Here is a 26,051-nt window from a genome sequence, read left to right as displayed (position 1 = left end):
TTTGGCTCCTTTAAAAGACCGGGTTTTCTTCTCTCTTTTGAGGGTGGATTTGCTTTTTTATTTCATGGATTGCTATAGAGTTGTTTTATGGGTAAAATTTTGTGTTGGACTGAAAAATGGGTTAATATTTCGACAACAATCTAACGAATCACACGGAAATTTTCTGCACGGCTACAACCGATCGATAGGCCCCCTTGCCGAAGAAGACTGTAAATCATAGCGATATGAAAAGAGGGTATGAAGAATGTACGATTTGCAACAACGACTGTAGCTTTGCTTACGAAATGTTTTATTTGATTCAATTATTATGTATTTGTTAGATCTAAATCTCTTTGTAAATGTCGTATGACTTGTTTATGAATCAATTTTATTTCAAAAAAAAAAAAACCTTTATAGCCCAGTTAAAAGTTTGGGATCTTATGTCCATTAAACAGGATTCCATGTAGCTGTCAAAAATCAAAATCAATATAATTTGGGTCAAACCATTTGTCTATGCGCACGTATTACACTTATAATCTATATGGAATATATAGTACACTCTTTTTTTTTTACAACCAATATAGTACACTTTTTTACAACCAATATAGTACACTCTTATACTGGCATGATAATAAGATACGGGGTACTTTTTTTTTTTTGGTAAAGAAAAGGTAAACACAATTATGCATGGTAGCAAGCATGACAACTGATAATTTATAATCACTAATCAGGAGAGAGTGAGGGATAGCTCAAGTGGATAGAGCTTCCCTCCCGATTCCAAGAGATCTTGGGATCGATTCTCACCCCGCCCTTGTGGCTCTCTAAACACCAAAAAAAAAAAAAAAAAAAAAAAAATAATCACTAATCAGGATAAAATCTATCAAAGCCAATATCTATCTTAGTCGGACTCTTTATTTCGTTCCATCACCTCAAATTTTTGTATGGACACTTCACACCTACATGGATTGTTTTTAATATAACTAATTTCATCTAACACTTATTACATGTATCTAACAGTGTCAATTCAGATGATTGTTAGATTGTGTCGTGTTAAATTCATTTTAATTTAATTGAGTCATGCTAAATCATTGTATTTATACAAATCAAGTTGAAATTTGAATATGATTACTTTTGGATCGGGTCACCTATCTATGTACGAAATGAGAACCTGGATCAGAGTCATATAAGTTTACGCAATCCCTTCTTTTAGAATTAATAGTCACATTATGCACATACAATATATAAATTTAGGACCCAAAAAAAAAAAAAAAAAAAAAAAAAAAAACAAACTAAAACAAAACTTCACCTTACTTAGAATAGTTACATATAGACGAAGTAGTGGATTAATAAATTCTAAGGAAATTCCAACAATTAAAAAATTTGATTGAAAGCAGATTGAGCAAATAACCTCTAATCCTATTCTTTTCTCCTTCCCATTATTTTATTGATATCTCATGACTTGTCGACATATAAAAGGATGATTTCAATTTTCAATTAGTAAATAATGTACAAATAAATATTGAGTTGACAATTTGAATTGCTTTCCATAAATATGAATAATCCTGTCAAGATCATAAAATGATTTGAGTCAAAATTTTGTTCTCGACACAATGACAGAATATATCTTAACACAAATAAAGATAAGATGCACCTTGCTAGACAGCAAAGGCGTACACTATATGGATCACACACACAATCACCCATGACTTCACGAGGCCGATTTATTAGCTTATATATAGCGTGTTCTTTCGTCGAGCAACTCATCAAGCAAAGGCATACGTGCGTTACATAGTACTTCATAGAGCATCTATTATACACCCGCGATAAAGAGGAAGAGGGGCCTTACATGAAGTCGAGAGTCTTATTGTTTGGTAGCCAAGGATGACTTGCCTGCTACTTATTATCTTTTGATTAAGAGTTATTAATTTTCTTTAATTAAGCTCGTAATCAAAATTAAGTGTGCCAGGCAGTCTCCTTGGCTATCTTGACAAGCTCTCCTCTTTCATGCTAGGCCTTCCTCTTCTTCCTTTGGAAAATTGTACGTACAATCTTTTGTACGTACATTTCAAGGTAAAGTTAATTTTTGAACTTAAAAGTATTGGTACGATGTTTAATTTTGAATTAGAATTGTATAATCCATCGTTCTTGTTCAATTTCTTGATCTCAAGTAGTACGGTATTGTTCTACTTGAAAAGAAAATGATAGGTTCATTCAAGATACATCCACAATGCCAATGTCACATAATGCATGAGGCTCATCACAATAAATTAATTATTGTTAATCTGTCTCACATAAGTACACCTTGACGGGCTTGCATTTACCACAGTAACTATCTGTTTTCTCTGTTTTTCTTTTTATAATTTTATAAAAGTATAACTAAATATATTAATGATATAAATTGTGCATTGACAAATATGAAAATTCTTACATTGCAGTTTTAAAAAATGGAGGAAGTATAATATCTTTGATGACATTCACTTGACAATTTTTGACATGCTTGCTACTCTAACTCCACTTTATTTTATGCCCTGACAAGCTCTCCGGCTTCTAGTTAGCTAATATTTGTGTGTAAACCTGTAAGTGTTAATTGTTAATGCTTGTATATTCACAAACAACACATGTATGTGAATGTTCATCATTGAAATAAAATGACTAAATGAGTGTTAATATTTTATAGTATCGAGTCGGTTGGAGGGTGACCTCTTTTCCACTTTGTCAAAAAAAAAAAAAAAAAAAAAAAGAAAAGAAAAAAAAAGGGTGTTAATAGTGAAACCTTCATTAGGATTTTTGAAGTGGATTATCTCTTTCCATGATGGACCTTTCATACTCTGGGCCAAATTAATTAAAATGAAACTAATGAAACAAATGAAAGTGGCCTATATTTAATAGTAACTTAAAGATTGGGCTTTCGATTTGATTTAAAATAATGTATCATCATACTATGGGCCAAATGGGCCCAAATCCGCTTTGTTGCCTACTTGCCTACTGCGCACAAAAAAAAAAAAAAAAAAAAAAAAAAAAAAAAAAAAAAAACATAGAAAAAGGTGATGTGTTAGCTAGGTTTTTATTTTTGACTTTTTAATCGAAAAATATCAAAGTTGTTAGAAATAGACATAAAATAAGAAATAAGACCATGGTCTTTTCACTGAATGTAGCTGAAATAAACTAAAATGAGATTAAATTATTAATATTATGATTAGTTGAGTTGAATGTAATAAACAAAAATGGCTTCATGAACTAAAATAAACAAAGCCGAAAGAAGCAAACCAGGTTGCAGACTAGTTGGCAAATCAAAGCGTTAGCCAAAACCACATTACAGAGTTGCTTCAAGTTTCTCTTTTAGCTTTAGGAATAATTTTGTATGATGATGTAGTATGGGTAACTATGCCACGTTTTGTTCCTCCTTAGTTTGTTTTTTCCGCGTTTTTCTTTCCCGCGCGGGGTCTAACCCCTTGTGTGCACCAAAAGAAAAGGAACTAAGCCCAAGCATTTGTTTTAAAAATAATCCTGCCATGGAACTAACAATCTAGGTTATAATTAGGAAGTTTGGCAATAATGTACACTTTGTATTACGATTTACGGGTAAGACCGTAAGAGTATGTGATGTGAATCACGGTTATTAAATGACTCATCGGAATATATCAAGCAATAATTACTGTATATAAGTGTTTCAAATGAGTTTACACTTGATTATGAATGGTAAGAAATACTCTCAACTATGGTACACACATTTACAAAATTATGGTCATGGCAAAGGTGGTTCGTTAGTTCGTTGTGCATTTTCAGCCTCAAGCTGAATCACGTCCAATAAACTTTAGAAGAACCAAAATAAATAATTAAGACTAAAATAAAAACAAAAAATATGACGCACAAAATGACGCATAAATGCAAGTCAATTTAGCTAGTATGCATGTACACAGTAATACATACACTAGTTAAAGTTAGGATTTATTCCATATATTCTATATACAAAATTGCATTCCCAATCAAAAATATTATTTGGTCTGATTTTATTCTATATCAGCTGTCAAGATCACATATTGAATGAATTATACGTCAGAGTTTTGGTCTATATACATTGTGAAATACTCGTATATCTCTATATGGGCAATTATTTTAATATGGTATTATATTATGATAATTATTAAGGATAACAGCCATATATATTCACCTCACAAATAATGACTTAATTACCTTTATTTTTCATTAGATATGTTAGATTTCGGGAAAACTCCTCAATCTGGAGTGTGTACCATTGATCAAATATATAGAGTTTACAACGCTAGGCCTAATTACGTTAGGAATCCTAGTTACGATAAACATACAAAATATACATTTAATATATCCTAATCTGCGACAAATATTATCCTAAATATAATATCTATCACACCCCCGCAGTCGTAGCGGGAGGAGGTCGTACGCTAAGACTGGACCTAAATTCCAGAAATAAATCTCGTGGTAAGCCTTTAGTGAAAATGTCTGCAAACTGATATCTAGTAGGAACATGCAGAACCCGTACTTCCCCCAAAGCAACCTTTTCTCGAACAAAATGAATATCCATCTCCACATGTTTGGTGCGTTGGTGTTGTACCAGGTTGCCAGAAAGGTAGATAGCACTGACATTATCACAATAAACAATAGTAGCCTGCCGTAGAGGACAATGTAACTCAAGTAATAAATTACGAAGCCAACATGCCTCAGAGACAACATTTGCGACGCCTCGATATTCTGCTTCTGCACTCGACTTAGACAAAGTATGTTGACGCTTAGATGCCCAAGACATGAGGTTGTCCCCAAGGAAACAACAATAGCCCGAGGTAGAACGCCGGGTATCGGGACAACCTCCCCAGTCAGCGTCAGTGTAAGTAATCAATCGATGTGAAACAGTAGGATATAAATGTAAGCCGTGATCAATGGTACCCTGAACATAACGCAGAATGCGTTTCAAAGCCTCATAATGAGGTTCCCGGGGATCATGCATAAATAGACACACCTGTTGTACCGCATAAGAAATATTTGGCTTGGTGAATGTGAGATACTAAAGAGCACCTGCTAAACTGCGGTACAATGTAGGATTTCGAAAAGGCGGTCCTGCATCTGCACTAAGTTTGGACTTAGTGTCAACTGGAGTAGCTGCAGGCTTACAAGAGGCCATACCTGCACGCTCTAAAATCTCCTGTGCATACTTTTCCTGTGAAAGTAGCATATAAGAGGGTTTGCGGGTTACCGCAATCCCCAAAAAATAACTCAAAGGACCCAAATCAGTCATAGAAAACTCAGTTTGCAACTGAGAAATAATTCCTGTAAGCAACCTGTCAGATGAGGTAGCTAAAATAATATCATCAACATATAAGAGTAAATATGCCATCTTATCACCCTGCTGGAAAGTAAACAGAGAGTTGTCACTCTTGGAAATGACAAAACCCAATTTAACAAGAAAATTTGCAAAGCGTTAGTACTAAGCTCTGGGAGCTTGTTTCAAACCATAGAGAGCCCTGCGGAGCCGACAAACATGAGTAGGAGCCCTCCGATCAACAAAACCCGGAGGTTGATGCATATAAACAGTTTCCTGCAAATCACCATGTAAAAAGGCATTTTCGACATCTAGTTGATGTATCAACCACTTTTTAGCCAAAGCTAAACTGAGAACAGTGCGAATAGTGGCCGGTTTAACTACCGGACTGAAAGTCTCATCACAATCTACACCAACTCCTCAATCTGCATGTATTTCGATGGAGTGAACATCTCAAGCAAATAAAGGCAAACATGCATGCATGTAATAATGATTCACACCCTCACGTAATAGGATGAGGATTAGAGTTTGATCCACTTAAAGGAGGTTCCATGCATACTACTGCAATACTCCGTAAGAACATTTGATAATACAGAAACTAACATAGGAATGGCATTTGCTTGCCTCTTTCTCCAATGTGAGCATAGGGTCGGGTTACAGGGCAACTCACATATGAACAACAAAGGAGTTTCATTCAAATTACTACTCTGTAGTATAATCATTAGAATATAAAAATTGTAATGAATTTTCACAATAAAAGAACTAATTGAGTCCACATTTACACTAACGAACATTTTATAAATTGAGTTATTTGATGAGTAAAGTTTATTTTATTTTAATTTTGTGTAATGATTATGCAGAAATAATCTACTCCGAACTTTCTTTTTATGTTTTAATTAACTGCTACACTGTCCCTTTGGCATGCATAATAATTAAGGAGGGCATTAGAAGAGGTAATTATAGACAGATCAATTAAGATAACTTGACTAATAAAAAGGGGGCCGAGATATAATAGGCTAAGTTATGACTCTTATGAGTATATAATTATTCATTCGTTTACCATCTTAAATCTCCACCTTAAAATGTGTGCTAAAGGATAATATACTTATATAAAAGTAATGAAATTATATAAAATGAATAATGCTACTGTTGTCCGAATAAACCACAAAGGCATAGCTCGTTATTACAATATGAACACGTGTCCATGGATCAATATAAAATTGCACGACCAGTTGACAATAAATGGTCCACTTAAATTTATTCCAAATCAGGTGTCAAGATCACAAATGATTTTCAACCCAAGTCAAGGTTTTGGTCTATACTCTATACATTATTATTGAATATATTCCAATTTAAGCAATTTTACTGGTAGAAAACTAAGATAAGATGCAGTCCATGCACCAAAGGCATATTTATTAGTCAAAATAACGAGCTTATTTTTGGCTATTTACGTATGTACTCCGTAGTATATATAGAGGAGCGTACAATGAAGTGAGCAACTCATCAAGCAACAAAGGCAAATTGAGAGAAATTGAAGAGAGGCCTTACATGAAGTTGAGAGTTTTATTGTTTGGTAGCCAAGGATGACTTGCCTGCTTCTTTCATCTTGAGGGTCGTTCTTAAGTCTTTATACTCTCGATATCCGAGTTGATGAATAATCACGTTACATTGATAGTATTTAACGTGGAAACTAAATTCGGATGGAGAAAGCAAAGTATAAGACTAAAGGATGGATCCTCATGATTTGGTGCCAGGCAGTCTCCTTGGCTATCTTGACAAACTCTCCACTTTCATGCTAGGCTTTCCTCTTCCATGGATTTCGCGTGTTTGATCAATAATGTATGTAAGTTTTATGAGGTATTTAGGGTGGAATAAAATGCAATGAGAGAGGTAAGTAATTTTATATGTCGAAACGGATTTAATTATTATCTATGTTTACAAAATCTGTTTTAGATTTGGATATGGATACACTCTAGTACGTTAAGTCTAGAGCGAGTAGTAATAATAATCTTGTTGGTAATAATGTGAATTTATTTTTACACATAATGGATATTTCAGGTTGGATCTATTAACTTTTAAAGATCAATAGTGCTTTACATAATTACATTATATGTATATAATTTTTAAATTTTCGAAATCCATTTTTAGTCCATCCTTATACCCCGGTATATATTCTCTCGAGATTATAAATTATTGCTGAATGATAATGTATGCATAATTTTAAATATTATTCGATCTAATACAGTGCAACAAAAACAACAGCATTTTTATTGTCTTCTTCTTCTCTTTGTTTATTTATTTTTTTATTTTATTTTTTTTATTTATTTTTTTAATAATTCTCCTACATGTAAGTTAAGTTAAGGGGTTTTTTTTTTTAACCCCCCCCTAATAAGTTAAGTTTCAGAGTTGAGAAGAAGAATATCCTAATGTACAGTGTACCTTTCTTTTAAATTCTTTTTAATGATGGCTGCAGGATGCTCGTCTTTTCAAAGACGTGAACCCTTGGCCTGGTCCAGCACTTTTATGGGTCGACTCTTTTATCAAGCAGTGTATGATCTTGAGCCTAATCAGATCGACTCGCCAAGACTTTAACCATGTGGCATGTTTTTCACATAGATGCTTCATCAAATTAAAGTGTACTTAGTAATATACTTTGTACTAATTAATAATGATTATATTAATGAAATGATGCCTTTATTTTGTTGAAATACTTTGTACTAATCAATAATGATGCCTTTGTTTTGTTGAAATGAAATTTGTGTATCTTTATTTGTACTGTATTGAAATACTTGCACTATCACACGCGTATTATTATTGGAAGGAAAGTACACAACAAATTAAATCATACAAGTCGACCTCATTCAAAAGGATAGATGACCAGAGCTACAAGTATACCTAAGGGAAAAAAATGAAGAAAAAATAAAGTAAAGTAGATACTTGTACAAAAATTCACAAGAAAGCGACCAAATAAAGAAAAGACGTACATTAAGGTACTAATTGAATACTAACGAACTCACGTATTATTAATAGATAATCCTACATCCCTACAATTAAACCTTTTTTGCTATTGTCAAAAAAAAAAAAAAAAAAAAAAAAAAAAAAAAAAAACTTTTATAAGCACTTGCTCTTACCAACACATAAACATAAATGATTAAATGGAGTATAAGGTGTTGTCTAAATGACTTCTTCCTTTCAGCATTTACGATCGATCTACGAGTATTTGACATTGCATGATGATTTGATGATGATGTTTTTGGCAATTTTTTGAATATTAGGGTGTTTTGCACGCGCTTCGTGCGCGTTACTAATTGGAATTTTAGGGTGTAATTGTTGTCTTGAGTGCGGCAATGTGGGGTTTTTTTTTTTTTTTTTCAAATACGTAATGAGTTTAAAAAGAATTTTAATATTCGGGTGCTAGTTACATATGTGTCTAAAGTAGTATTGAGCATGGTTATTGTTTTGAAAAATTGATAATAATGTTTTTGGTAAGGGAAAAAAAATGAAGTTTTCTATTGATTTTCCCAATTATCATGCCCTTCTCCTAAGCTAATTGCCCTATTAACTAAAGTGATTCCTTAAGTAGTCTATTGATTTTCTTATGTGATATTTCTTTTCTTAAGTGATATTTCTTCTTGAGTGATCTTTCTTCTTTATTGAAAATTCTTTAGTGGTATCTCTCTTGATGTCGTTTTAGCATTTAGTAACTCTTTTTCCTAAGCTAATTTCTTTTTTTAGTGGTCTTTAATTTGTTAAGTTGTCTCTCTTTTTTCATGTTAAGTGATCTTTCTTAAGTGGTATATCTCAATGATCTTTTTGTTAAGTGGCTTCTTTCTCTTTTTCTCTCTTTAGATTATTCCCTTGATTTTCTTAATCTTTTGTGTGGTCTCTTTTTCTCTCGCATTTTATTAAGCCTTTTTCCTAAGATAATTACATTTTCATAAGCTAATTGTCCTAACTTTCTTAGGTCATGGGTCTTTCCTTAAGTTGTCTCTCTCACTCATGGTTTCTTTCTCTCCCTCTCCTAAACTAATTACCCTAAGTTTCTCCCTAAACTAATTGTCCTGAGTTTCTCCTAAACTAATTGCCCTGATTTTCTCAAGTTATCATTCTTTTTTTAAGTGATGTTTCTTCTTGGGTGATCTTTCTTTATCTTGAGTGATTTTTCTCCTTAAAGTGATATTTCTTAAGTGGTTTCTCTTTCTTGTTAGCATTTTATTAAGCTTTTTTCTAAGCTAATCTTACTTATTTTCACAAGTGATTTTTTAAAAGTGGTCCTCCTCTTATTGTCAAGGGATTTTTCTTAACTGGTTTCTCTCAAATAATCTTTCTTAAATGTTCTCTCTCTTTCTTTCTATTTCTCTTTCTCACTCTCTCATGTGTTATTTTGTAATTGATCTCTCTCTTTCTCTCTCTCAAATGATCTTTCTTCAGAATTTAACTTGAGAAAATATGATTAGCTTAATTGGTCCAATGAACCTTTTCCTAAGCTAATAACTCTTATTTTAATTTCTTAAGTGAACTTTCTCCCTCTAATAATAGTAATAAAACTTATAAATTTACAAAACAAAATTATAAATTATAAGTCTTAAGTGAACTTTCTCTCTCTAACAATAATAGCCAGTTCCATAGTGCAAAGGTCGAACCCCCATCATCACCCCATAATTATTCCAAGGGGTTCTAGGAGCCATAGGCATCCCATAACCAACTACACCATACCCACCAATAGGACTGGTGGTGGTAACAAGGAATTGACCAAGATAATTAAAAGTGATAAACCCAAATCCTCTAGGCCTGTTATTGGAGTTATCATACATCACAACTACATCTGCAATCCTACCAAACTTCTCAAAGTACTTCTTAAATTCCTCCTCAGTTAGATCAGCAGACAAACCCCCTACAAATCTTTTCTTTGTTTTATGGGTATGATCACTGTTGCTAGCACCATAACTACCATTACTGTAATTCCTAACAGATCCTTTAACTGTATGAGAGTACCCTTGCCCCGGCAGTTGCTGCCGATGAGGCGATTGTTGTTGCGATTGTTGAGTATTTGATTGTTGTTCATGTCTTGGTATAGCTTTTTTCACTTCTACCGCCAAAATTGAACCAAAAATTGAAATCTTATCAAATCTAGTCTTCTATATTTAGCCTAATTTTAGATATACATTTGTTTTTGAATATGAGACTAATTTTATTTTTTATTAAACAGAACTCAAAGTTCTACAACAATAACTTCCAAATAAAACATATAATAAAGAACACAAAATAAATTGATATGTAGAAGCAAGATAAATTGATGGACCATTTACTTACTTTGACATCATCACCTACAATACAGAAAATTAATATTTGAGACCCTAAGAAAGAAATGAGTTAACATTATCAGTTTATAATCCTACATATTACATCTCATAATCATCAATTGTAATCTAAATTGATATTAAAAAATGTAACAAGAACAAACCTGCACACAACTCACACATCTCAACATTTGTGTGATATCTTTCCAAAAATAATTCAGACTATGCTGGCCAAATTGCCAAAGACAATCAAATTAAAAAGAAACATCAAAGCACACACTTTGCTAATAGTTTCAGACTGCTTCATGAGATCGAACAGCTTGCTAACCAAGACACTAAATATTAAAATTTTCGGTGGTCTGATAACGGTGAGAATCTCCTTTGCTACATTGATTAGGTAGTGCACTGTCCAATATGGATCAATCACCTGCACCCAAAATCAAACCCCACAATAAATTTCCGAAAATTAGTACATTCCTAAGAAATTTCAATAATCTAATAATTTTTCACACCCTAAAACATCTTAAACTCACAAATTACTTAATACAAATATACCCCAGAAAGAAGGATGCAACAAGGCCAGCAACATAAAGAGATGATGTGAATGAAGTCAACAATTCACTGTTGAATTTGCAGTAGTTGCTAATTTTGGTGTCTTCCATCATATTCAAATACACACTTGGGAAGAATTTCTTTAGAAATGGCTCCATTGATGTTACTCCACCTTCAAATTCGATACACATTTTATAGTACATTAAATTTCTAAGTACTAAACTAAAGCCAAGATTAATTAGCCACCTTATATATATTATGCTTGATAATTTGAGACGAAAATTGACAAGTATGAAACAAGGAAATCAAAGTTGTAAAAAAGAAAAACCTGAAATTCCAATGTCATAACCAAAAAGTACTCCTCCCATAGCAGCCATCATGCAAGATATTATAAGAGTACCCACAGCCATTAACTATTTGGGTGGTTATTAAGAGAGAGAAAATGAAAATATTAATAAAATATTGAGGAGAGAGAAATTATTGGGGTATCAATTGAATAACCAGGTTATTCAAATAACCGGTTATGTATATGGTCATGCAATTTTTTTTTTTGCTTTTTGGTTGACATGGATGGCTAAGATTTTGACACGTAATACAAATATCAATGGTTGAGATTTGCTCTGAATTTATAACCGTTGTAATTTTTGTAACGGCCATAATTTTTAAAATACAATTCTAAAAAAAAAAAAAATACACCAACGGCTCTATTTTATTTTTCTCTATAAAATGAGCCCAATATTGAAGTATTTTGAAACAACTTTTTTTTAAGTGAAAATTACTCTTCTTATTAGCAAATTGTGTTAAGATGAACATTCCAAAATCTAACAGAAAAAAAAAATCCACAAAATCTCATAACTCATCACAGCCCCAAAATAATCCTAATCCTCAACCTTACTATTCTAATCTTCCAATTGATCTCAACTCAGATTTAGATACAAATTTTCAAAATTTTCCGAATTATGGTTCACAAAATCTCAATTTCTCAAATCCAAGTACTTTCACTCTGTTTCCTTTTCAACCACCACAAAATCCTAATTATTCAAATTCTCCAAATGTTATCCCATCTTTTGAAAATATTCAAATCTCTCAAATTGATTCAACATTTCCCATGTCTCAACATTTTTCTATGTCACAAGGTGATGGTGCATTTCCGAGTTTCGATTGTTCATACACATCGAATGCATCAGATGACGAAAATGAACCAGAAGTTGAAGAAGGCGAAGGTAATGAAAGAGGTAATGAAGGAGGCAATCAAGATGGAAGGAAAATTTTTTGGTCAAAAGCTGAAGAAGTGGTTCTTGTGAAGGCTTGGCTTGAGGTTAGTCAAAATAAAAAAACTAACACTAACCAAAAGGGGGATGTTTTTTGGAGGAAAATTGAGGAAATGTATAATAATGTTAGACTATACAAACAAAGGTGTTTCGAAGAAGGTACTGATCGGGTAACACGAGAAGATTTGTTGAAAATGAGGGGTACGGAGCAACTTAGAAACCGTTGGAGAAGGATTAATGCTTCATGTTCTAAATTTTGTGGCTCACATGCTCATGCTGAATCAAAAAAGGGAAGTGGTATGAATGATGAAGATGTTATGAAATTAGCATATAGTATATATGCTAACGACAAAACAAAGTCTTCATTATGCTCTAAAACCTTTCAAGACAAGCATGTTTGGGACATCTTAAAACAACATGAAGCATGGAAACCAAGTGAAGATGTTGTTAAAAAATGCAAGGAAAAGACATCCACTCAAGGAAGTGACTCAAAGAGATCTCGTATCAATGAAGCTGGAAACTACTCCTCTTCATCAAACCCAGAAACACCAACCAGTGGTGATATTGGGTATTCAGGCTTTCCTTCTAGCAACGAATCTAGCAAAAATAAAGGAAAGAGCAAGGTGCCAAACATGCCAAGTGGAGCATGGCAACAATGGTTGGACACTGCCCAGAACATGAACCTTATAAGGCAATCAGAAAATGAAGTTGAACTTACAAGGTTGCAACTAGAAAGGGAGAAAGAAGCAAGGAAGCAAAGAAAAATTAATATGGAGTTATTTAAACACCTCGATTCAAAGCCAAACTTATCTTCGGAAGATCAAGAATTAAGGAGCACTTTGTTGAAGAAGTTGTTCCCCTCAGACTAATGTATTAGTGTATGGTTGATTATAGTCGTAATGTTGGTTGATTTCAAATAATTCCTTTTTTATTGTTCTTTTTTATGTACTTAAGGTCTGATTTGTAGTTTGAATATTTTTAATAAGTTGTTGTTTGAGGATGTGAATGAATTTTATATTGTAATGTCATTATTAATAAAAAAATTAAGTTAAATTACATGTCTCTTCTTATAATCGTATTATAAGCTTAATAATATTATTCAATACATTAAAGTTTGTATATAATAACATATAATTATTATTGATCTGACTAAACCTATTGATTCACTTTGATATATCACTGCAAAAGATGTACATTGATTTACATTACACTGTAAAGTATTTGATGTACCCAACACTGAAAAGCAAATATTAAATACTAGACATTGATGTACTTAACACTGAAAAGGTAATAGTGAATTTTGTTCAGTGATGTACTTAACACTGAAAAGGAAATAGTAGCATGCATCACTATGCTTTGACGTACATAACAATGTTAAGGTGATAGTGACAATGCAAAGGCATGCATCTCCATTACTTTTAAAAATTATTAACTACTTTATGAATCATTGCATGCATGCAAGACTTCAAATTTACCATATAAGACAAAAAAATTACTACATATCATACACACTTGTTCTATAAGATGGATACATCAGAGTGGGATTCCCTTGAACAACCATCCATTTCCCCCTATTATACTTCTACCTTCCATTCTCATATCAAATTTGGTTTTAAAAATATGTCATCTGACGATAGCTCCAACTCTTCTAATTCCTCTTCCAATTCAGAAAATAGCCAAACCCAACGATATGAAAGACGAAGGCAAGCCAATCGCCAGTTCGATCGAATGATGGATGAAGTTTTTATGTCCAATCCAGTTGAAGTATATCAAATGTTTAATCAAGTGCCAAGGCCACCAAGGGTTCCCGTTCCAAGGGATCGTGAGGATGGACACAGTCGTTTATGGAATGACTACTTTACCGACCATCCTGTGTTCCCTCCACAATTATTCCGTCGGAGATTTCGCATGAACAAACATATATTTCTCCGAATTAAGCAAACTTTAGAAGAACGCCATCCCTTCTTCCAGCAAAGACAAGATGCTACAGGAAGATTTGGTGCCTCTGCATTACAAAAATGCACCGCGGCTATGAGACTAATAGCTTATGGCACCTCCGCTGATTCTGTGGATGACTACATTCGGATTAGTGCATCTCTTGCAAGAGATTCACTTCAGCATTTTGTGGAAGGAATAGTCTCTTACTTTAGTGATGAATACCTTCGAAAGCCCAATGAAGAAGATCTAGTAAGACTACTAAGGATTGGTGAACGTCGTGGATTTCCTGGCATGTTAGGTTCTATTGATTGTATGCATTGGAGGTGGAAAAACTGTCCACTTCGATTAAAAGGTATGTTTTCTGGAAGACCAGGTAAACCCACATTAATCTTGGAAGCTGTGGCATCATATGATCTTTGGATCTGGCATGCCTTTTTTGGGACACCAGGTAGTCGTAATGATATTAATGTTCTTGATAGATCCCCATTGTTTAATGATGTTTTTGAAGGTTGTGCACCCTCTATTAACTATGTTGTGAATGGTCGCACATACAATATGGGATATTATCTCACTGATGGTATATATCCTAAATGGGCGGCATTCATTCCTACAATATCACTACCACAAAATGAAAAAGAAGGTCTATTTGCCAAAGTACAAGAAGCTAAACGAAAGGATGTTGAGCGTGCTTTTGGAGTATTACAAGCTCGTTTTGCAATAATACAGAATCCAGCGCTAGCTCGTGACGCATCAATGTTAGGAAAAATAATGATAGCGTGTATTATTATGCACAATATGATTGTTGAGGATGAAAGAGATACATATAAAACGTATTACGATCCAAATGAATATGATCAAGCTACAAATGCGTCTTCAAGTAATGAAAATAATGAAGAGCCTTTTCAGTTCCAAAATAGCAACAACCGAATTGCAAGTTTGGAAACTTACATGTCTAATAGAGCACGTGTTCGTGATGAAGCTATGCATAAAGCATTGAAGAAAGACTTAGTTGAACATATGTGGCTCAAATTCGGTGTTCAAAGTAGGGACAATAATATGCATTAATAGATGTGTAATCGCAATATTATATCATTGTGTTTGTACTTGTTCGCGGTTCGTTATTATCTTTCAAAGACTTTTGTCATTTGATAGAATATATATGTATGATTTTTATTATTGTGGAATGTAGTAGGGTTACAATTATTGTTTGTGTCTTAATTAACGACTAATTACGTACTAATTAATATCAAAATTGCATTATTTTTAAATTTTTGAGATTTTATCTAATTAATGTATGCTAATAAATAATTATTAATTTTGAATGATTATTACCAAATGCATTATTTAATAATAATAGAATTTAAGTAATAAATTGTGTGGTGGGGTTGGGTAAAAGTAGGAGAGAGAAAATGTATAACCAAAATATTATGGTTAACTATTGGCATACATTGGTTATTAAATGGTTATAAGAGTGGTTATAAGTGAGGTGGAAGATGGATAAAATAATAAAATAATCAATAACCAAGATGGGGTTGGGCAACCATTGTGTATGCTCTAACAAACCATGTCACCTTGCCATTATAATTATCACCTCCGCCCCGAGTTATAACTGCTACACCACCTGCCATCACTTGTATGAACAAGGCCAAGGGCCAAGGCCGAGGACAACGATGATTGAGTCAAGGTCGAAGATGATCAGTAGAGGTTGTTTGTGAGGTTACGCTATTTTGTTAAATATATCATCTCATGTTCTGATAATCACGATTACTAACAAAATTTCTCGGCCGAAAAAGAATTATTTGTTTTTTCACCCAAAATTTCTCCAGATCTGTAAAACCCCAAATAAGAAATATGGGTGAATTATAACTGATAAAGTTTTTCTTCTCACGCGCCGTCGCCGCACTCAATACCAGAATTTTGTGTAACCTCGATCTGTTTTCGAAGCTCATCAACCTAAAAAACAAGAAGATAAAAAGGAAAAAAAAATCAAAATCAGAGGATCTGAGACAAACCCTAGAAAATAGAGAACGAAATTAGGGATTGAAAACAAACAAATTGAAATAATTACTCAATATAAATATCCACCTGGTGAGGGATCGTATGAAAGAGAGAGAGATGAGCATGGTGAGATACTTCCAGAATTAAAGATCACTCGCCGCCATTAGGAAGAAGATTGAGGTCGACATCATCGGAAGAGTTGATGAGAAATCCGACAGAATTGGGAGAAGAATTCCTTCTCTAAGCAATTGTGTTCTTCATGAGTGTCGTCGGTGAGAATGTGAGATAAGGAAGAAGGACGAGATTGAGAAGAGGAGAGAGAACAGAGAAGTTTGTCTGTGTGAGATGAGAGAGGAAAGAGATGTGAACTGTGAGTTTTGTCTTTTTCACTGCAAAATAATTGGAGGGCAAAATAGGAAGACCACTGTAGATAAGGAAACCAAATGCAAAATACAGGGGTGAAATCGTCCGGCCACTGTTCATAAGGATTCCAACCTCCTTTGAGCAATTCTAATTTGTGCTCCCTCGCTTTTATAGGGTAGGGATAAGAAAATTCTAGCTATCCCTTCTTTTTGCTAATCCGAGTGTAAATGTTTTAATCAACGCTAGACATACACTGATACACAAAGTACGTACTTGTATTAGGTAGCAAAATTTAATGAGTGCCAAAAAATTGATGTGGGTACGTAAGGTATAGTATAAAATATAAATATAGGAAAGGGTTTTCTTCAAAATAAAAAACATTAGTTTTAAATTAGGGATATTTGATAAAATAATTTTCCTCAAAAAAAAACATATAAAAAAAAAATATTTGTTTAAATAATTAATGAGTCATACAATATGTCTTATAAGGTTATACACATAGGTAGCCATCATCTCCTTTTCTTTTCGTAGGTGGATGGTTTTCACTTCTCATAATACACTAACGTCTATATACAACTCTCAGCTACTATACCTTAATGGAATTGTATAATTGTTGAGATTGTGATTTTTTGTGATTCAATGACAGCTAATCACTATAAATGACAAGATTGAAGTAATCAAATTATATCAATCTTTTGATCTTATATGTTAATGCATACTACTATATTATTCATCTACGAAGATTGTGCGATACATGCAATAATTCCAAATTAAGCTTTTTTTCTTCAATATGTTTGCTCATTTAGGAAGCTTCTAGCAAAAAAATGGGTGTAACTAGACCATGAGCATTATATACTCGAGTGTAGTGGACATCCTCACATCTTGGCATAAAATTGGGTTCAATTTTTCATGGTTAATTTTTTTTTTAAAAATTGTTTTTTGTGCAAACCTTTAGAAAAGAAAATTCCATCAAAAAAAAAGTGACAAGAAAACGACGCGATTTTAAAAGCTAATTGCTAGTATGTATATTGCTGGAAGTTTTGATTATATTCCATGAATAAAAATATTACATGCCCTAGTTGACAATTTTTCCTACTTTATTCCATATTAAATGTCAAGATTACCAATGATTTAATTTCCAAGTCAAAGTTTTGGTCACTATATCATGAAAGAATAAATCCCTAGATGGGCAATTTTGGTAAAAATAATTAAGATAAGATTCATCAAATAAAGTCGATCATATATACGTCACAAAATATTGAGCTTCTAAGCTATATAAATAGAGAGGCTTCGACAATAGATTGAGCAACTCAGGCAAATAAAGGCATTTGTGCATGTATAATATAGCTTTGAGAGGAAGAGAGGCCTTACATGAAATTGAGAGTTTATCGTTTGGTAGCCAAGGATGACTTGCCTGCGTCTATTATTTTGTCGATCTTAAATCTTTGTCAACGTACTCTCTCCATCCGGAATAAAAAGTCATTGTACATAATAGTATTAGTACTATTACGTACGAGACTATTAATTTTGGATGAACGTATTGTAAGATTATAGGGTCCGCATTAATTGGTGTCAGGCAGTCTTCGAGGCTAACTTGACAAACTCTCCATTTTCATGCTAGGCTTTCTCTTCTATGGATTTCATATTTTTCATGGTGATCGACACCAGCCTTTTTGAGGTCTGATGAAGCAAAGTAAGTACTATCTCCGTTAACTATTATCTGCAACAAAGGGGTATTATTTGTGAGATATAAAATATTCCTTTGTTGCAAATAATAGTTAACGGAGGTAGTAATTTTTATTGGGAAATCAAGCCTTTTTTTTTTTATTTACGTAGAATTTGTTTCCTTTGAAACTGTTGTTAGTACATACTAGTGTAATATAAATTTATGCAATAAAATTCAATGGAAAATAATAAAAGATGGGATATTCTACTTAAAGTACAAGTATATATTAATATATGTTAATTATGTACTTGATATTTGTTGAAAGAGCACCATTTTAAATATGAGGCGGAGCTAGTAATGTTGAATATTGTATAGCTATTATATCTCCAATCAATACATATGAGTATTTCACATTGATAAAAATAGAGGGTAAATAAATCACTTAAAAAAGGTAAATGCTTCTCCATCGTATGGTTATAGGGTGGAATTGAATCTTCTTCGAGTTTATGAAGTGGACCATTTAATTTACATTATGAGATATTCATATCAAGATTCTAGTACGAATGTGAACCAAGTTGATTTTTTTGGTTGAATTGTTCTGGTTATGGATAAGTTGTTTTCTCCTTCAAATATTTTTTTCAACTTTAACTGATAATAATGAGTCCTATATTATTATACCAAGACCAATTAAAGTGAGGATGAAATTAAAATAAAAAATTAATAATAAATAAAAAGTTTTGTTTGTAAGTGTTCTTTTTAATCAAATGGTTATTTAAGTTCACAAACTTAAATGGTTATCACGGTGTTTTCTACTTTGTCCTAAGGACTGACCTAAGATTGATGCTATAATGAAGCAAATTTTAGTGTGACATTATAATGTCTTATAACGTACCTCATTTTTATCGGTCCTTCTCTTCCACGGTCTCCTTTTTTGTTTCAATAAATAGGGTTTTATTGGGAAAAAATAGCCAAATTATTGTTTTGTTTTTTATTTATTTTTTTGTATTATTTTTGTTGTTAGATTCAATAAAACTACGACATTTGAGTGTAGTAAATGTCTCTGCATGAGATTTATTCGAGATCAATTATTTGAGTTCAATCCAATACGAGATGATCCTTTGGCAAATATCTACTCGAGATTGTATTTATTTATAATAAAAACGAATTATGCATTGATCTTCTACATGGTTACAACATATTGATAAACTCTCTCGAAGTCACGATTAAAGAAGATTGTAAATCATGGCAATAATAGATCTAGCCCATCTAGGGCATGAAAGTGATCGATATGCAACGACCGTGGCTTTGTTAGTTCGTTGAAAGCAAGTTTATATACAAGTATGATATATTAATTTAAATATTTATGTATTTTTCGCATACTTGTTCATAAAAAACAATAGCGATTTTGACGATAATCAAGAGTATAATTATTTGTTATTAAAGATGATATTGAAAAGATTTCCCCTTAATTTTTTATTTGTTATGTAAATATATGGAATTCCGAGAAATACAAACATTTATCCTATATTCCTATTCTTTTTAAATAAAATTAATTAATATACCCTTTTCATTTTATATACTGCATAGACATTTAAACCAATATATATTGGTAATTTCAGACAGATGTATAATTTTTGTAATTTTGTATTTTGAAAAATAATTGTAACCAAAATATCGGTTCTTATTGTTGGTGCCAACTATGCTTCCCTCAAAAAAAAAAAAAAAAAAAAAAAAAAAAAAAAAAAAGAAGAGTTGCCAACTATGCATTATGCATCAAGTAGGATATTGTAGATCTGTAATACATGTAATCTAATTTTCATTAGTTTTGAATGCAATTAATTTTAAATCTATATTTATATTTATACTTATATATTAAAAAGCGTTTCTAAAACAGAATAAGTTTCACGTGTCACCTTTTTCAAGTTCGACATGTCAGCAATATGCGCCACATGTCATTATAAACATGACATGTCACTTTCTCATGTATTAGGTTTGCATCTAAAAAATGCAAATAACAAGACTTGAACACAAGACCAATAAGTCTTTAAGTTAAGAGTCTTACCATCTTAGCCATATATTAATTGTATTTTATTATTCAACAAAATTATAGTTAACTTTGGTAAGTTAATTTGTATCTTATTACACTATTTGTTTCCATTGTATAATGAATGAGTTTGACAACTTAAAAATATATATAGCAAGATTTAAATTCGAAACCAACAAGTCTTAAGGCCTGTTCATATTTACTTAATTTCAGTTCAGTTCAATTCAGTTCAGCTCCAATCAGTTCAGTTCAGTTCAGTTTAGCTCTTAATTTCTTTCTCTCATAAAATATTCATTACAGCTCAATTCAGTTAAGTTAAGTTCAGTTCAGTTCCAATCAGTTCAGCTCCAATCAGTTCAGTTCAGTTCAGTTCAACTCAGTTCAGTAAATGTGAACAGGCCCTTACTATCTAAACAGTCGAATTTAATTAGCAAATTGAACAAGTACAAACTAGCAACTCAGGGCATCGCCTGCGCCACACACTAGTTAATATGTTAAAAATATTCGACAGTATGGCAACAAAATAAAGGAAATTAATGAATGGAAAAAAGGAAAAACCAAAAGTATTTATTGTTTGGTTGCTCAATTAAAAAAAAAGTAATAAAAAATAATGTTTGGGCCTAACTTAAATCCAGGCCCAATTACCAATGAAATGATGAAAATATCCTTTCCAAGGATCTAAACTCATTAGTCCATTACTATTAGATTATTCTACCAATTCACAATCACAAATTTACTTGAGAGATTGTTAATTATATACATTTTGGTGCACATTTTTTTTTTTTTTGAAAGGGAGCACAAGGCTTAATCATTCATTAATAAGATTATCCATGAGTACATAAGGAGATGCATTATTAGGCACACAATTCTCCCAAAATTTATCTACATTATAAGGAATATACTTTGCAAGATTATGAGCTACTTCGTTGCCTGTGCGTCATACATGAGACCATCGCATGTAGGAGTAGGAAGAGCTCAGAGTCATAGCATCAGAGAGAGTTGCGTCCAGATCAGTGAGGTGGGTGGCTCCGTTGGACAGACGGCTAGTAACTACTTGACTATCAGTCTCAAAAATTACCTTATCAAGCCCAAACTTGCGACCCAATTTGATGGCCATTACCACGGCTTTGGCTTCTGCTATGTCAGCTTGCCACCATGCTCGGACCCTTCTGCAAGTAGCGAACAGGACTTCACCATGGATGTTCCGAGCAACAATACCCAACCCAATCAAACCTTCTTCTGATAAAGAAGCGTCAGAGTTAATCTTGACTACACCAGCAGGGGGAGGCACCCAAGAATTGGGGCTGGAATGCGTGGCAGCAGGAGGAGTAGGATAAATTGCCTTGCTGTAATTTTCATTTTCATCTACCCACCTCTGAACACGGGCAATCAAAACATGATTTGGTGTTGCCTTTTGCTGGAAAATTTTCACATTACGATCAAGCCAAATTCCCCACATAAGATAAACTCCCCTAGTAATTGTTTCAGCTCGTTTTCCCCTCCAACTCTCTACCAGATCATAAGCAAAGGGTATGTCATCTCCACACCTCAAATCAGCACAATTTAAATTAGTTCACAAGTCTCGTACACGAACACAATCAAAAAAAGCATGCTTCCAGGTTTCTCTTTCAGTTTCACACCATGGGCAGGCATCATTCTCAGTAAGATGGCGATGCTTCAAGAGGCTTCTGACCGGGAGAGTTTCAGTGCAAAATCTCCACATAAAATTTTGAGCCTTGGGACAAACATTGAATTTCCAGAGATCCACCCATGCATTATGAAATTTATCCAAGTCACACCCCTTCCCAAGCATATAAGCTGTTTTTACAGAATACAGCCCGTTCTTTGAGAAAGCCCAAGTCAGATCATCCTTGGAGAAACTCTCTCGAAGGGGGATAGAGAATATACCACGACAATCTCGATCATTAAAGTTTGCACGGATAAGATCATAATTCCACTCCATAGACTCAAAATTGATAAGGTCACTAACCTTAGAAATGTTTTCATTGACAGTACTAGTAGCAAACCTGTCCTCATCATCAATGATCCAAGGATCAGACCATATTCTGATGTTTTCCCCATTTCCAACACGCCACACAATACCCCTTCAATAAAGCTTTAATTTTGAACTCCAAACACTTCGCCATGAGAAGCTGCCACCTTGCCCCAAGAAGGAATCGAGAAAATCACAGTGAGGATAGTACTTGGCCTTCATTACACGACTTAGAAGAGAGGTTGTATTCGTGGCCAACCTCCATGCTTGTCTCCCAAGAAGAGCGTCATTGAAAACTGATAAGTCGCGAAAGCCCATTCCGCCAAGACACTTTAAAGTGCACAAAGAGTCCCAGCTCTTCCAGTGAATCTTTTTCTTCACCTCACTTTGGCCCCACCAAAAATTAGCCATAGCCGAGTGAATCTTGGTGATAACCTCTCTCGGGAACTTATAAACCCCCATTAGATACGTAGGGATTGCTTGAATAACGGCCTTGAGTAGGACTTCCTTTCCGGCTTGTGAAAGCAATTTTTCCTTCCAACCTTGCAATTTCTTCCAAATTCTATCAATAAGAGCCATGAATACACCTCTCCTTGATCTCCCCAAAACGTTAGGGATACCAAGGTACTTCTCGTGCCTATCAACATATCTCATCTTCAAAATACTCAACAAATCAACCCTTTGCTCCTCTCCCACTCCCTTACTAAAGGACACCTCCGATTTCTCATAATTGATTTTTTGCCCCGAAGCTGCTTCATACTGGTTGAGAATATCAACAATGAGTGAGCACTCCGTTCGGTTGGCCCTAATAAAAAGAATACTGTCATCCGCAAAGAGTAGATGAGAAACACCCGGCCCATTTCTGCTAGCCTTGGCACCATGGATAATGCCTTTCTCCACATTACTTTGAATCATATGGGAGAAAGCATCCGCAACAATAATGAAAAGGTAGGGAGATAGAGGATCACCCTGTCTCAAGCCTCTTGTAGGAGAGATTGAACCACAAACCTCACTATTGATAATAAAAGAATACTTCACAGATTGCACCAAAGACATAACCATATTTACCCACTTTCCGTCAAAACCCATTTTCAGCAATAATTGACATAAGAAGCCCCATTCAACTCTGTCATACGCCTTACTCATATCAAGCTTCATTGCCATATAGCCCTTCCTCCCTTTGCTCCTATTTTTCATAGTATGGAAGAGTTCCATAGCAATCAAACCATTGTCGGTGATTAATCTTCCCGGCACAAAAGCACTTTGATTTTCCAAAATAATGGTGCACAAAATATCTTTTAAGCGCAAAACAATACACTTGGAGATGAGTTTGTAGATCACATTACAAAGACTAATCGGCAGAAAATCGGCTGGAATAAGAGGCTCTTTAATTTTTGGAATTAAAGCAATATTAGTCTTATTAATGTGATCAGGGAGAGAGTTACCATTAAGAATGCCACAAACAAAATTTGCCACGTCGTCACCAACAATGTGCCAAAAGCGTTGATAGAAGATTGCGTGCATTCCATCCGGCCCCGGGGCTTTGCTAGGATGCATATGCTTGAGTGCCACATGAACATCATCTTTTGTAAAGGGTCTTAATAAAATAGCATTCATCTCACTTGTTACGGACTCCTTCACGCAATTAAGAACGACCTCAGTATCCTGAAATGTGGGGTTGGCAGTGGAAAAATCCCATTAAAATAATCACCTATGATACTGGGAAATTCATCTTCATTATCATGCCATTCTCCATTCTCGTCTCGCAAGCCCTTGATGGCATTCTTTCTTTGCCTTTGAGAAGCTTTATGGTGGAAGTAACTTGTGTTCTTGTCACCATCTCTTATTTCGGCAACCCGGGATCTCAAGTGCCAATAAGCTTCACACCTATCATTCAAATCATCAAGTTGCTGCTCGAGCCTAGCACATTCATCACAATTTTCGTCTGTAGGAGGACGACTTAAAGCTTCTTTCAGCGCTGCTTCAGTGATGCTCACTTGCTTCCCTAAATTATTGCAAAGATCCTCACCCCACCTCACAAGACCTCTACTCACTGCACCAATTTTTGCTACAACATTCCCATCTGCAGAATCTCCCCAGGCAGCCTTAACCACATCTTCACAACCATCTTCTAATAGCCAGCAAGTCTCAAACTTGAAGCCTTTCTTTTTCTTCTTTTTCTTTTCCTTGGGTGGAACTAAGGACAAGAAGAGCGGAGCATGATCTGACTTATATCGCAAGAGGTGCTCGACTTCAGCATTTCGAAACATAGAACACCAGGAGTTTGATCCGAAAAAACGATCAAGTCTTTCCCGAACCCGTGTTACTTGAGTTCTGCCCCTTTCCCATGTAAACCAATCCCCCTTATACCCCAAATCTCTAAGACCGCATTCATCAACAACCTCCCTAAAAGGCTCCAACTCCCTCCTTAAACTTTCAGCCCTTCCCTCCCTCTCATCATAGGACAGAATCTCGTTGAAATCCCCTCCTAAGAGAATCGGAACAGTAGTATCACACAAGTGTCTCATGAGCCTCCAAGTATAACATTTTTCTTCAGTTTTTGGCCATCCATACACACCTGCAAAACGCCAACTTACACCTCCTCCATTCCAAATATCCCCACATATGTGATTTTGCGAGAAAGAAATTAAACGAAAATCAACATTTTCACGCCAGAAAATACACAAACCCCCCGAATTACCCCTACTCGAAACACCAAAAGCCCCTTGAAAGCCAAGGGAAATTTTCAATTCTTCCATCACCTGCGCCTCCATCATCGTTTCAGACAAAAAAAGTAGCTCAGGGCAATATTTACGACTCCATTTACGGAGTTGACGAACTGACCGAGGATTGCCCATTCCTCGACAGTTCCAAACAAACACACTCATTGGTACACCCATGAGTATTTTGTTCTCATGTTTTCCATTTAATCATCAAATGAAAATTAAAAATTAACCTTAAGTTAGTTTGGTGTACGTTATACCCGGATGCATATAGCAAATTCCAAATTTAATTAGGCTCAACTCAAGAATTCAAGATATACTAATCAAGAAATACAATCATGTCATCGCCCATAGGACTACGTAACAAACACATGTAATTTTTCCTAATTTTTTGGACCTACATTATATTTTCTTCTTCTAGAGAGGATTATAACTCGATCGTCGAGGGGAGTTACTAAGAACAGCCCAAGAGCTTACACTTTTTTCTTTTGCAAGATCATAATTTAACTCACATGAAAGTTGAAAGGATAACAATTGGTCACATATGTTACAGGACACCAAACCATTAAGATTATTGATTATTCCCTATAAACCTCATAAAATTAAGATACAGTTTATGAGGTTAAGAATAAAGGAGCATTCCAATCCTCTCTTTCTAATTGCATTGCTTAAACGAATTCTCTTACTTATTACCAACAAAACTAAAATTCAATTTTGCATCGTACTAATTGTGAAGAAGACTTTTAGTGCTAGCATGATACTAAACTCAGCATAAACTAGTATTGGATATTATTATAGTCATCAATGACTAAAACAATTATAGATTGAGGTGAGAGTGTGAGAAATCTGAAATAATTTTGGATGCACCTATTTTTAGATACAATATAGAGTGTATTATAATTATGTCCAAAGCTTATTATCCTTTATAAAA

General features: G+C 34.0%; 3 protein-coding genes across 3 annotated transcripts; 1 reads left to right on the top strand and 2 right to left on the bottom strand.

Moving 5' to 3' along the window:
• Positions 1 to 10,581: 10,581 nt before the first annotated feature.
• LOC145609318 (hexose carrier protein HEX6-like) lies at positions 10,582 to 11,997 on the bottom strand. The gene is made up of 3 exons (XM_081664829.1): positions 11,453 to 11,997; positions 11,128 to 11,296; positions 10,582 to 10,999 (listed from the first exon to the last, which is right to left on the bottom strand). Exons 1-3 carry the CDS (start codon positions 11,532 to 11,534, stop codon positions 10,996 to 10,998), a joined length of 255 nt encoding a protein of 84 aa, XP_081520955.1. The 5' UTR covers positions 11,535 to 11,997; the 3' UTR covers positions 10,582 to 10,995.
• Positions 11,998 to 13,919: 1,922 nt separating this feature from the next.
• On the top strand, positions 13,920 to 15,398 carry LOC145607516 (uncharacterized). The gene has a single exon (XM_081663144.1). It carries the CDS (start codon positions 13,920 to 13,922, stop codon positions 15,396 to 15,398), a length of 1,479 nt encoding a protein of 492 aa, XP_081519270.1.
• Positions 15,399 to 24,034: 8,636 nt separating this feature from the next.
• Positions 24,035 to 25,297, bottom strand: LOC145607515 (uncharacterized). Its single transcript, XM_081663143.1, has one exon. It carries the CDS (start codon positions 25,295 to 25,297, stop codon positions 24,035 to 24,037), a length of 1,263 nt encoding a protein of 420 aa, XP_081519269.1.
• Positions 25,298 to 26,051: the final 754 nt, after the last annotated feature.

This window comes from Chenopodium album, chromosome 23 (genome assembly GCF_948465745.1).
Source record: "Chenopodium album chromosome 23, dcCheAlbu1.1, whole genome shotgun sequence".
NCBI lineage: Eukaryota > Viridiplantae > Streptophyta > Magnoliopsida > Caryophyllales > Amaranthaceae > Chenopodium > Chenopodium album.
The sequence above is the reverse complement of the archived record's forward strand: the minus strand, read 5'-3'. Positions and strand labels throughout refer to the sequence as shown.